Here is a 13,748-nt window from a genome sequence, read left to right as displayed (position 1 = left end):
GGGAATGGATAAAAAAATAAAACAGAAAGACATATGTTTCTGACATACAGAAAAAATAAAACAGAAAGACATACATTGGTGGGTACAGAATAGCTAATTAATATTTACGGCACATAGAGATGGTATTTCAGCAACAAGATGACAGTGAGGGGTTCTGTGTGTGGTCTTATGCTCTGGTGTGGTGGGCTGTTCCCTGAGGGGTCTAGAAAAGGAGATTACTCTGACATTTCAAAGGTATGTTATCTTAGATGCACAAAAGCAATACACAGGCTCACTTCAGGTAAAGGTTGACCTTTGTCAAGGAAGCTACAGGCCTAGAACGTGACTAACCACTATGACCTGCTTTTAGTTAGGAATTTTTATGTTCAGACCATCCTATGTGGTGACTTTCAGTCTCTGAGTTTGTAAGGCCCACCACTGGTGGCCTCCCCTGAGCTTGTCAGATTTAGTTATGGCCCCTTTGTCATCCACAATAACAAGGAAAATAAATGTAATGCCAAGATTAATAATTAGAAGTAGAAAGGAAGAAAAACAACAAACACTACATAAAACCAAATAGTGATAATATGGAAGAAAAGTTTGACATGTTTCTACCAAATTGAGAAGGAAATAGGATGAGATAAAAGTGAAAAAAAGAATATATGAAGTTCAGAAAATGAGGAACCAACAGATGAATAACTTCTTTTCCAAGAAATATTGTTCAAAAATATAAAACAATAAATCTTCCTTAAACTGGAGAACATTTGAGTATTCAAATTAAAAATAAGTAAGTAACAGACGAGGGTTGGAGTTGGTGAAATTTTAGAATTTGAAGGATAAAGAAAGTATTATTGTAGTTTATGGTGTCTTGTTTGTAGTTAATGTTTCCTAACAAGGAAAAAAAAATGTGGAAAACAAGTTGAAACAGTGACTAGTTTATTAATTTTCTGCTTCCTAGAGGAGACTGGCTCTGATATAGTCACAATAGGTAACAGTTCATGAAGTCAAGTTTTTTGAAAGATGACTTACGGAGTTCTCTAGTTACTATCCTCACTCATGGTTGGCTGCAGTTGGAATTATATCCACATGTAGTTTAATTAATGGAACCCAAGGGCAAATATTGTCCCCAAGTCAGTTTTGTTGTGACTCCTCCTTTTTTTTTTTTCCAAGACCATTTTTCAAAATAGTTCTCCTGTGGCCTGACTTTGAGGGTAGGGGGTGGGGTTGCAGTCTTGTGTAACGGTGATGGATCTCGGGTGTTAGAACAATGTTACACAACCCTGCATTTTTATCATTCTAATGACTATTGCTGGACAAGGGGGGCTTACTTCCCTGCCAGATATTTATACAAGCTAATCAGAGGCTTGATACAATACAGATGGTGATAACCTTTTACCATACAAAGTTCATGTTGATTTTTTTTCTTTGGCAGCAAAGGGTTTGCCTCATTCAATATTCTGGACCAAAAAAAAAAAAAAAAAAAAGGTCTATTTCTTAAATGCCTTACAAAGGATAGCAGATGATGTAAACCATTTTAAGAACACGACAAAGAGAATTAAGTGTTAGCCCTCTGCCACATTCCCCAAATATTACCCCAGATCTATTTACTTCTTAGATCTGTGGGATGAAAACTATTTTTATTGAATTATGTTTTTATTCAAGTACAACAAAGCACAAAGATTGGGGTGGCTGGCAAGTAATTTTCAGTAAATTAGCCACTCCTTTATCTTTAAAGTGCATTCCAAACCCAGATCTTGTGTAATTCTTTGCTTGGACTACTAGTCCTGCTTTTCTTTTTACTATTTTAAGCTTAATATATTGTCCTGCCAACAGATGTAATGGTTCCTGTAAATATTCACCAGTTCCCCACAAGAAGAGAAGAAAAATAGACTCACAGCTTTAAGTGTTGTTTATGTAAGGAGCAGTACAGCAAGAAATCTCCACGAAATCCTAACCTGGATGTGAAGAAATGTTATTGACATGAGCCAAGATTAATATTACAAGATAGTATTTGTTCGTGTCAAAAGGACAATAAAGACACAAAAAGGAAACTTCATCTTTTTTATTTTGTATAAAACTATACAAATACAGAACATGGGTGCACATGCACACAGATATTCCATTCTGCTCATTCAAGACCAACTCACTCATGTAACTCTCTCCAGAGTATCCTAGAGTTTATCCACTCCACTCATTCATTCATTCATTCATTGAATAAAGAGTTATGGGCACCTACTCCATGCCAGGCACTATCGAGAATACCATACTGAAAAAGATAATTTACTTTTTTCTCTCTTCTCCTTTCCATTAAAAGTCTCTCTGTCTGTGTGTGTGTGTGTGTGTGTGTGTGTGTGTGTGTGTGTGTGTGTATGTCTTGCTTACAGTTAACTGTCATAGTCTTGTAGAAGAGAAAGTAGTCAAAATGAGCAAAAGCTTAGGGGAGTGTCCATAGAGGTTAGGATATGATTTCAGAGAGCAACAACTCAGAGAGTTTATCATTTCCTTAAGAGCAAAGATGGTGTAAACACAACTTGCCACATCGTGGAGTATTAGAACTTGGAGTTACCCTTTGAATACTGACATACAATTTCAGAAACAAATAAAATACTATCTAGCTGAGTGCCGTCCGTAACAGATAATTGGACTTTTCTCCAGAGGTAGTACTGAATGAAAAAAATATGTGAGTGTATGTGTGTGTGTTTCAGTTCATTCCAATTATTGTTTATGTTGATCAGGGCTTTATGCCTGCCATGTGTACTAACTGAAAAAATAAACAAACAAACAAAACCTTTATTTGGCCAGAAGGAGTTTCTTCAGGCTGGTTACTGATTCTCTTTGGCAGGACCTAAGTAGTCTTTAATAGCTTATAGTAGGAGGTTTTTTTTTTTTTTTGTCCAATATAATTTATTGTTTAATTTCTTTTTTTTTCTTTTTTTTTTGTCCAATATAATTTATTGTTTAATTTATTTTTTTCTTTTTTTTTATTTATTTTTTAAATTTATTGGGGTGACAATTGTTAGTAAAATTACATAGATTTCAGGTGTGCAATTCTGTATCACATCATCCATAAATCACACTGTGTGTTCACCACCCAGAGTCAGCTCCCCTTCCATCACCATACATTTGATCCCCCTCACCCTCATCCCCCACCCCCTAACCCCCTTACCCTCTGGTAAGTAGGAGGTTTTTGAGGAGTGGGTGAAATACTTGAAAACCTCATCTCCAATTGCTGGCTTTCCAGATATTCTCCAGAGTTATTTTTAGTTTATTTTAATTGTCTTTAAATTAAGGTTTAATAGCTTTATCTTTATCTCACAAACAATAAAAAATTTGGTAAGGATTATTGAATTAGAAACAATACCTAATGATTATATACTATGAAGAATGCTTTCTATATACTTGAATCTTAGAATCTGAGAGAATCTGGATCTTATAGCTGAAAGTACTCCTCAAAATGAATTGAGGCAGTTATTTTTTAAATGATACCGTCTCCTTTTAACTTGAACAAAACAGGGAATAATTTTCGCTCTTCCTGACTTTCTGAATGGAGTGTTTCTTGAATTATTGCCTAATAGACATCAAATGCCTTCTAAAAACTTGCCGCAAAATATACTACGGTACTTTTTTACCTTTCGGATCCATTTATAATCAAAAACGACAACAGGAAATTTAGTTACAATGCCAAATTCACTATTGGATTCCCAGTTCGATATTACAAAGTACCAGTGGCAATACATAGATACCTTTTTTTTTTTTTTTTTTTTTTTTTTTTTTTTATTTATTTATTGGGGTGACAATTGTTAGTAGAATTACATAGATTTCAGTTGTGCAATTCTGAATCACATCATCCATAAATCACACTGTGTGTTCACCACCCAGAGTCAGCTCCCCTTCCATCACCGTACATTTGATCCCCCTCACCCTCATCCCCCACCCCCCAACCCCCTTACGCTCTGGTAACCACCAAATTACGTTCCCCAGATTAATTTTCAAACCCCGTGGCCATCCTGTGGTCACCGACTGCCCTCCAATCCCCTCACCTTCCCCCCCACCCCCCACTCCCCCCGCCCATCTAGCAACCCTTTAAAAAGGTTTCATTTTTTGCCTTCTATGTATAGAAAAGGAACTGCATATAACGTTTATAACTCTCTTGCCCTAAAATAATAAAGCAAAGGTTTCAGAATAAGTAAATCAGTATTTTTCTCATGAAGCTAGGACACCACCAAAAACAGATTTTGTGCAAATACTGGGTGGTCCCAGTGATAAAGATGAAGTGTTGAATCAATTCTACAATGTTGTAGGAGCAGTGGAAAAACAAATACAGAAAGCAGGTGGACCCCTATTAATTCTGGAAAAGACATATTCTGTTAAATTTTCTAACTAGTTAGGCTTTTAGTATATGATCATGAGGTGGAGATAGGTAGGTAGAGAGAGAGAGGGAGAGAGAGAGAGAGAGAGAGAGAGAGAGAGAGAGAGAGAGAGAGGGAGATATTCTTGGAAGTAGATACATGGGACTCAGATTTGGTTCATGTTTTGAGAGCGTGAAAATAAAAAAATAGTTTAACAATAAGTGATAATATTGATAAAAATTAATTCCATAAACACCTGCTGCTCATCATTAGCAAGTTCCATGGCAGAGCTTCTGCTGCTGCTCCTGGTACAGTTTAAATGCTTTTATGGTGTATAGTGGTTCTGTGAGACCATTGTAAGCGCTAGTCTGTGCCTATTTCTATTTTACTTTCACTAATCAATGTTCCTTTCCTCACTCTTGTGAAATGGTAATGATCTTCACAGACACTGCATTACGTAAGAAGGGCAGCACATAATAGGTCAATGCACCCAGACTCATAGTAGCTTTTTGTTTCATTACAGCAAATTCTTCGTCACTCTAGAGAAAACGCGACGAAAGTTATATTTCTCATTACTGACGGATATTCTAATGGGGGAGACCCTAGACCAATCGCAGCATCACTGCGAGATTTCGGAGTAGAGATCTTCACTTTTGGCATATGGCAAGGAAACATTCGTGAGCTGAATGACATGGCTTCTACCCCAAAGGAAGAACACTGCTACCTGCTCCACAGTTTTGAAGAATTTGAGGCTTTAGCTCGCCGGGCATTGCATGAAGGTAATGCAAATCTAATGGCATCATACGATACATGTAAATGGCATTTCCTTCTCTCTTACTGCTTGAAACCCACTAGAGGCTAATACCGCGCCTTACAAAGTCTTTGCTGAGTATCGTGCCCATGTGTCCTTGGTGTATTAAGAGATGTGTTGAACTTCGTAAAGAGCGATGACGTTCTGACCTTGCAACAAGAATATTTGTTTTCTTTTTTTTAACAGCTGTGATATATTTTCACTAAAATATCCATATTCTCCCACCAGAAACCATTAGAATCAATGGAATGAATTTAGGTGTGTTTTGAGGCCACACACAGAGTGGAAAGCCTTAACTTAGATCTCATTTACAGTGATCTGGAAAGACGAAGTAAACATTCAGAGACATGCAGAGTGAATCTCACCAGAATGTTTCCAGAAATACACATGAAGATATAGGGACAATAAATACTTACCACATACTTCTTGACCTGATTATTTGAAGATACATATACTTATGTTAAAACTGAAGAGCATTACCCCAACAGGGAATACAACTAGTAAATCTATTCATTAGAGCATTAGAATACTTTGTACACCATTTGGAAGGCTGTTTAGTTGTATGGTTTAAGGTAGTTGACCCACCAGGCATAATATGCACATGTGTCTTGGTGATCCACAAGAGAAAGTATAGGTTGGGAGGAGATGATGACAGGTAATATAGCCTGTAGACCAAAGCCATGTAGCAAATTAGGCTTGATCCTTGCAGCTATCCATGTGCAAGATTCGCTTTGATGGGCAAATCATGGGAACGTGAAGTTTCAAACAATCAGTGATGTTCAGAACAAAATAAGCAGATCAACCCCACTGTAACTCCAAGAGAAGAATTTAGGGCAAGGTCTGTTATTTAAGTCTTTAATCAAATAACTGTAGATGTGATGGTATTTATTATTTACTCTGTAGCTCACAAGCTACCCTTATGCAGCAGTCAGGACTGTAGTTTTATTTATGGATTTGAGCAAGAATTTCCTAAACCTGGTTACTGCTGCCTGATCTCATACTGAGGCAGTGGAGCACTGCTGGTGTGGAAGCCAGGGGACTGACCTGTACAACTGGCTGCGTTATTTCCTGCTGCATCTGGAGACTCCTTACTGAAGTGCTTAATTTCTGCCTGACCCTGCATGGCCTCGAGAACTTCGGATGAGGTCCCAGACTGAAGTAACTTACTGGCTGAAAGAAATTCCCAGTCTGTGATAGTGCAAATAACACACATTCATGTTTGGGTGCGGGTGGGGAGCAGTTGGGAATGAGACAGATACGAAAAGATATTTTTCTCCAACTTGCACTTAAATTTTAGTTTTAGAGACTGTAACATTCGACTGTTAATTCACTTTTTTTTTTTAATCCTCTGTCATGTGTTATGGGTAGATCTGCCTTCTGGGAGTTTTATTCAAGAGGATATGTCTCATTGCTCATATCTGTGTGAAGCCGGCAAAGACTGCTGTGACCGAATGGCTAGCTGCAAATGTGGGACACACACAGGTCAATTTGAGTGCATCTGTGAAAAGGGGTATTACGGCAAAGGTCTGCAGTATGAATGCACAGGTGAGTCTCCAGTTTGTGTATAAGTCTATCAGTTATCTGTGCTGTGTGAAAGATGACGCTTAAACTCAATGGCTTAAAACAATAAGTATTTATTGCTCATGAGTCAGCTGGGCAGCTCTTTAGGTCTCAGCTGTGTCAACTCATGTGTTTGTCATCAGCTGTGAGTTGAGGAGGCTGCCCTGCTGATCTTAGCTGAGTTCTCTTGTTTGGGAATCAGCTGGCTGGAGACTGGTCTAAAATGGCTTTGTCGAGGACCACGAGGCTGTCCTTTATGTGGTCTGTCAGACTCCATCGGGCTGCCCAGGCTTGTTCATGTGGTGGCAGCAGGGTTCCAGGAGGAAGAATAGAAGCTTGCCAGAGCCTTTGAAGCCTAGGTTCAGAACTGGGATGGGGAGGACTTGGGGTCTCTTATTTGCAGTCAGTCAGTAGCCAAATCTGTCCTCTCTTAAGTTAAAATATGCCTCAGTGACTGTATGAGATTGAAGCCAGTGGGAATCTGGTCCTCAGGCCACATGTAACTTGTAAGATTGTCACAAAAAATACAACATTCACTTGATGGTCTTTAAGCTCTTCACAAGTCTCCATAAAGGAACTTCAAAAAGCTCTAAAAGTGACATCACTTCAAAATGAAATTCACTTCATTGACATTTGTAATGTTACCTACCTTTCTTTCCAGAGGATCTTTATATTTTTAATACTTTATTAGGAAGGCAGGAAGAACAATTTAGGATTCGTGTTTTCTGCATTATATTTTAGGCAATATCTAATATTTAAAAGAATATGTGATTTTTTCCTGTGTCAGCCTTTTGTTTATTTGTTTTTACCTAAAAAGCAACATGTTTTTTTTTAATAACTTACAGCTCTTCCATGATTTGCTGTTTGAGAAAAATGCATTCCCATAGAAATTAACACTCACCAGGAAATTTTAGGAACAGTAGGTTTACTTTATACTGTACCATGTGGTCTGTCCTTGCTTGTTTCATGTGAACATTATTTGTTCTGACATTTAAAAGGCTTGCCCTGAAACACAGAAATCTGTTTCTCCTCGTCTACCTGACCTGCTTTCTCTTCTTCTTTTCCTCAGAGGACATCTCCTCTTGTGTTCCTTTACTCTCTTTTATTCTTTCTGCCCCCCATCTCCCTTCCCTTAATTTCTCTTCCCTCCTTGGCCCTGAGCCCAGCTGGCAGACACAGCCTTCCTGGGTCCGACCATCCACGCTCACCCAGCAGAATCACTCCTTTGTTGGCCCTGCTCCCACTCCACCCAGCAGGATTTCTCATTTAAGCAGCAAAAAAAAAAAAGAGCGGGGTGGGGGGAACCAGCCCAACTGCCTCTGAGTTGGCAAAATGCCTCCCCTTGAATCTTCCCACATTTTCATCAACAGCCCCGCTTGGCACTGTTCCCAACACCCCCTGCTTTCCTCCTCCCATCCTAGCCCACCAAACACAGGCAGAAGCTCTCATTTTCTTGCTCCATGCTGTAGTCAGCATGTCTACTTACCGTGTGGTCCCAGACTGAACTGCTCCCTGCCAACGAGCCACTGCCGTATGGCTACCCAGCAGCCTCAGCCACGCTGTGCCACAGCCCCTGCTGCTCCGTGGCACTGTAATCTTGCATCCCAGGGGAGAAGCTGCAGGAAGAGAGGGAGGCATTTCAGAAACCCACTGCTCCTAGTCACCCAAGTAGCTGTGGCTGTTATCGGCCGAACACTCCAGGCTGAAAGGCACAGCAGTCTGTAGAATGTACGAGGTTGGGTAGGCCTGTCAGTGGAGCCTCAGTACAGGGCCCAGGAACCCTCTTGCTGCTGGTTCTAGCCATAGAACACCAAGCACGGAAGGATTCCTTTATCCATCCCTTCTGTTAAATTAGTAAACCTCAACTGAATACTTCCCTACATACAAGATTTAAATTAGATATACGTTCATCAATATAAATGTTCATATTGTCGTCTTTAGTATTTGTTCCTAAGGCATTAGGAAAAGTCATAGTGGAACCCCAAGATGTACACTGTGACTTTGGATAGTTGTACGAGGCAGATGCTCCTCACCAACTCCTTCTGCATGCCAGGAGCTAAGAGAAAATAAAGAAATTATATCCTTCATACGGCACGAAAGACTTCATACTAGACTCTTTTTTTTCCGGAAAGATAGAAAGAATTATTAGCTCTAAATCATCCAGTACTGAAAATCTGGAAGCCATGCGCCCTTTTAAAAATCTATTCAGTCGACAAATGTTATTGAGTACCTTCTCCATGCCCAACCCTATGCTAGGCATTGGGTCCAGGCAGGAATTCAATGGTGACCAGGCAGACATGGTCCAGCTTCTCAGTCTAATCACACATATCAGTCTGTCAAGGCAAACGCCGATGAACGCTATTACATAAAAATGCCTGTGGTATAAAAAGGGACTCCAGGGAAGGCTTGACTAAGATCGCACCCTCTAAGCTAAGATCTGAAGGATAACTAGACAGACCACAGCTATTGGATTGCTCCAGGAGAGACCTTTCCTTCTGAGTAGTTGGAATTCTGAGTATTTACCCTTACTGTTGAAACAATGCCTTTCAGAAGAAAATCATTCTTTCCTCTTGAGAGCCAAAAGAAACCTCAGAGATCATCTGCTCTAAACCCCTCATTCTGTGAGAGGAAATTGAGGTCTCAGGAAAGATGAGTGTTTTGCTTAAGGTGGCATATCCAGCTATCAGCAGGACCAGGGAAGAGACCCAGGACACTTTTCTCTAAGTCCTGTGTTATTTCTAAGATACCACACCACTTATTTTGCATTCTTGAAAATAGCTTCTTATATACATTGCTTTTCCATAGACTGTGCTCAAAGTGTTTTAAAACAAAGAAAGATCTGGCTCAAATTCACTCTCTGCCGATTACAAATAATGTGGCTTTGGATGACTAATTTCTTCTGATTCTCAGTTTCTTCTGTAAAATGGGCTTAATAATGATATAGCTATATATATGTGTATATATTGCATACATATATATACACATATATATACACACATACATATGTATATTACACATATCTATGTATATAGAAGTATATAGATATGTATGTATATTTATACATGTGAATATACGTATGTATATAGAGATATACAGATATGTATTTGGGTAATTGAGAGAATATACTTAGAGTGCTTAGGACAATATCTGGCACATCAATTCTCTATTCATGGTAGCGTTTATAATCAATCATTGTGAAATAATATACACACGAGAAAGCTAATGAACGAACATTAAAATAATTACCGCAAGAATGAGATACTTGAAGATAAGTGACACTATATATTTTGTAAATTTCACTCTTCTACACTAGACTAGTGGCCCTAACCTTTGAAACTGCTCTGTGGGGGTAAGGGAGATGTGTGTGTGCAGGTGGATACCATCAAGGTGAGATACACCTACCAAAGGTGAGATACAGTTTTGACCTACTGGGTATCTAATGAAAATCAAGAATGCTGAGAGAAGGCAGTGAGGTAATGTGCCATTGGATGCTGAAGAAAGCAGAGGCTATTTGCCTTGATTAGAGGAAATTTATACACTGAGACAAATTGTATTTGTTAATTAATTTTATAGAAAAGTAGAATACTAGAGCTAGCTGTAAGGGTTTTTCTCACCATTCGCTTGGGAAACAAGGAAACTCTATCCCATGATCATATAGGAAATTTGTGGCAGAGCTGAAGTGGAATTAAGTTTTCCCAGTTCCCACTCTGGGGTCCTTTTCTCAAAGGCCTGTGAGACCTCAAAGGAAGCTGATGAATGCTCCTGTGATGCCCTCCTTTTCTCTCCTTGTTCTGGGTGATTGGCAATCTGGGTTGCATCCGTCCTCAGACAGTGACCTCCCACAACTCTGTCCAAGGCAATAGCTTCACTTGAAATGACCTGAGCACCGCTGTCACAGGAAGCAGCTGCTTCATGCACAAGATCCTGACGCACGAAAAACTTTTAATAGTTGTGGATCTGTTCCACATCATGAACATTTTAACTTGAATGCAAGTTTGAAGAAACTTGTTAGAAATTACTAACAAGTAATACTTTGCCGAAGAGTTCAATTTTATAGGACATTGGTGTATTTGAACTGGTTTTTAACTTCCCTTGGCTCAAAAGTTTGAGTTGGTTTCAAAATAATCACGTGCCTTTAGCTGGTGGTCTTAAAGAGTATGTGCTAATTGGTTTTACAGACGCAAGGATCATATAATAAATAGATAATTCAAGGTAAAATGATGCTTTGTTCATGTATGTCTCGGTCACTTGTGTAATGTCACTGAACACAGAAACCATATTTGACAGAATTTAAACACTAAAAAAATCTGCTGCTAGGAAAAGAGAATTTGAAATACAATTGTAATACTTACCAAGCCATCTCCTATGCGGTCCAGTCTAAGAGACGCATTGCAGTGAAAGAAATCCAGTTCAGCAACCAAAATAAATGTCAAAATAGTACAGGTCCTTCACTTGACATTCTCTAACTCCAAAATGGAAACAGCAATTCTTAAAATTGTCCCTTTTCTTTTTATCTTTTCCCTTAGGAACCATAACTCTTCTGCACTATCTCCTTAAATTATCCTTTACATACACACACACACACACACACACGTACACACACACAAACACATGCTTGCATGTGCCTCCCAAGCTCTAGTTCCAACCTCTTGTCCTTCTTTCTCTCTCTTATTGATTCTATGTCACTCTTTAGGGAACCAGAAATGGAGAAAGTCCAGGGATGCTTCCACATCAGCACCTTTTGTTGTTGTAAATCAATGCTTTATGAAATTCCGATGCTGTAGATAGATTGATTGATTCTGAAAAACCCTGCATAACTCAGTTTCATTTTCTGCAAATATTTTGTATGATTCAGAAATTCAGGTGTCGGACTTTAACACTACATTAGCAGGTTTAAAGCATTGAGCAAACATCCTCTAAAATTAGTTATTGAAATTCATTCAGCTAAGGGAGGAGTACTGAAAAACTGTGGAGTCTAAGAAATGAAAGCATTGCTTCCTTTTCTAGGTCTAGTGTTATTTTCTCATCCTTCACATTTAACATAGGCGTTTGGACCGTGATGATGATGATGATGATGGGACAACAATAACTGATGGTGACGATGATATCATAACAGCTAATATTAAAATAGTGCTCCCTTTATTCCAGATACTTTTCCCAGCATTGATGTATATTAATTCCTTTAATGTTCACAATAACTTTATGTAATATTGTTCCATTTTAGAGGCAAGGAAAGTAAAGGTCTGAAAGGTTAAGAAACTTGTCCAGGGTTACCCAGCTCATAGAGCTGGTTTGCGAACCTACGTTGTCTCACTCTAGAGTCTAAAGTCAGCCATAGAGATAGACATTCAACAAATAAACACACAAATAAAAATATAATTTCAAATTCTGTTCAGTATTAGTTTCATCTGTAGGAAATCATCGATAGTTGATCATTTTCAGCTCACAAAATAGCAGAATCATACGGTTTGACCTAATACTAGGAAGGAAAAGAAGAAAATGAGTTATATAAAATACAAGTCTGCTTAATGTGTTTAAATTATGACTCATTCATAGAATAAACTTCAGAACGCTTACCATGGTATAAAGGCTTTGCATGATTTGATCTCTCTTTACCCTTTGAGCTGAAAGCTGGAATAGTTATAGTTTCCCCCAAATACCATGCTATTTCCTCCCTCAGACCTGTTTTCACGCTCCTCTGGCTCCCTTTCGCACCACACCCAACTACGGTCTTTATTCCTGCTTCATCAGACTAGTGATTCTGACAGGCTGGGACTTTCTAGTTCACTCTGTATCCCACTGCCTGCGTGGCTTCAGAGCCCATAGGAAGCGCTCAGGAAAAGGGGTTGGGTAAGACATCAACTTGAATACCAGAATCTTAAATGGACAAGAACTCATTATTGAAATCTTAGGCCATTGTGTGGTTTCCACATCTGCCTCAGGCACCACAGGATCCCTAGCACAAAGACACATGGTAAGAAGTCTTTAGGAATGTATTTAATTTATTTGAACGCAAAATAGTTATATTTGGTTCAACTTTGTCAACAAGAAATCAAATGCAGTGTACAGCTGATTTACCAGATTAGTCCTTGTTAGATGGCTAGATCATCAAATCGGTTGTGAATAGCCAGTGAAGTCCTGTAGTAAATCCAAGCGGTTGCAGCTGTTCTGAATTTCCCCTGCAGGAATTGAGAGACTCCGAGTATGAAGACAATAGGCATCTTGAGGACACTGCTCCTTTGCAGAGATTGACTCCATTTTCTTGAGTTTGGAATAATTAGCAGATTGAGAATTATAGCTGGATGCGGGCCAAGGCTGAGGGCTAGATAACAAGCCAAAGCCCCAGTTATAGTATTTTTCATTAAAGGAGGATACACTATAGAAATAGAAACACTGCAATATTTATGTGGGAATATCTTATTATATATGTAAACATATGCACAAATCCCCACCCCCACCCTACACACACATTTTCCTGTCTAAGTATTATATCATTTATTTGGAAAGAGAAAGGACAGAGAGCTCTAGAAATTCTTGAATGGAAACCAAAACATGTGGAAATCTTGTTCTCTGAGCAGAGCTTAGCTGATTATTTTTTTTTGCCAAAAACATCCCCAGCAGTGCCGAATAATGGATTTGTAAGGTGTAAGGAATTTGTACAATCTATTCCTCTTTGCTTTTTATAAGAGAATATTGCTAGCATGTTGACATGGTTTCCCATCCACTTAAGGAGTAGAATGGATAACCGTTGCCTTGTTCAGTTTTCCACGGAATGAGGTAGGTATTCAGTCCTGATAATATATTTTCCAGTCTGCCATGATTTTATAACGGGAAAACACATAGAATTAGACGATAAGTGTGAAACATCGCCAAGCTCCAGAGTCAGTATATTGTATTTTTAAGCTCAGTAGATTATGTTCTTTCGCTCTGTGACTTCGGTATGTTCTGATATTTTCTATCTCTTTGTTGAAGTTCACACTGTTCATCCAGTCTTCTCCCAAGTTTTGTGAACATCTTTATGACCATCACTGTAAATTCTTTATCAGTTA

The 13,748-nt window shown here is 38.8% G+C and overlaps 1 protein-coding gene across 1 annotated transcript in view; it reads left to right on the top strand.

The window, feature by feature from the left end:
- SVEP1 (sushi, von Willebrand factor type A, EGF and pentraxin domain containing 1) overlaps positions 1–13,748 on the top strand; it is a 145,795-nt gene that overhangs the window by 19,183 nt on the left and 112,864 nt on the right. Inside the window, 2 exon segments of the mRNA XM_033123101.1 lie at positions 4,852–5,107; positions 6,508–6,684. Coding sequence (XP_032978992.1) covers positions 4,852–5,107; positions 6,508–6,684 — 433 coding nt within the window.

Source organism: Rhinolophus ferrumequinum, chromosome 12 (assembly GCF_004115265.2).
Source record: "Rhinolophus ferrumequinum isolate MPI-CBG mRhiFer1 chromosome 12, mRhiFer1_v1.p, whole genome shotgun sequence".
NCBI classification, from domain to species: domain Eukaryota; kingdom Metazoa; phylum Chordata; class Mammalia; order Chiroptera; family Rhinolophidae; genus Rhinolophus; species Rhinolophus ferrumequinum.
Note: the sequence above shows the minus strand (reverse complement) of the source record. Positions and strands in the feature narration are given on the sequence as shown.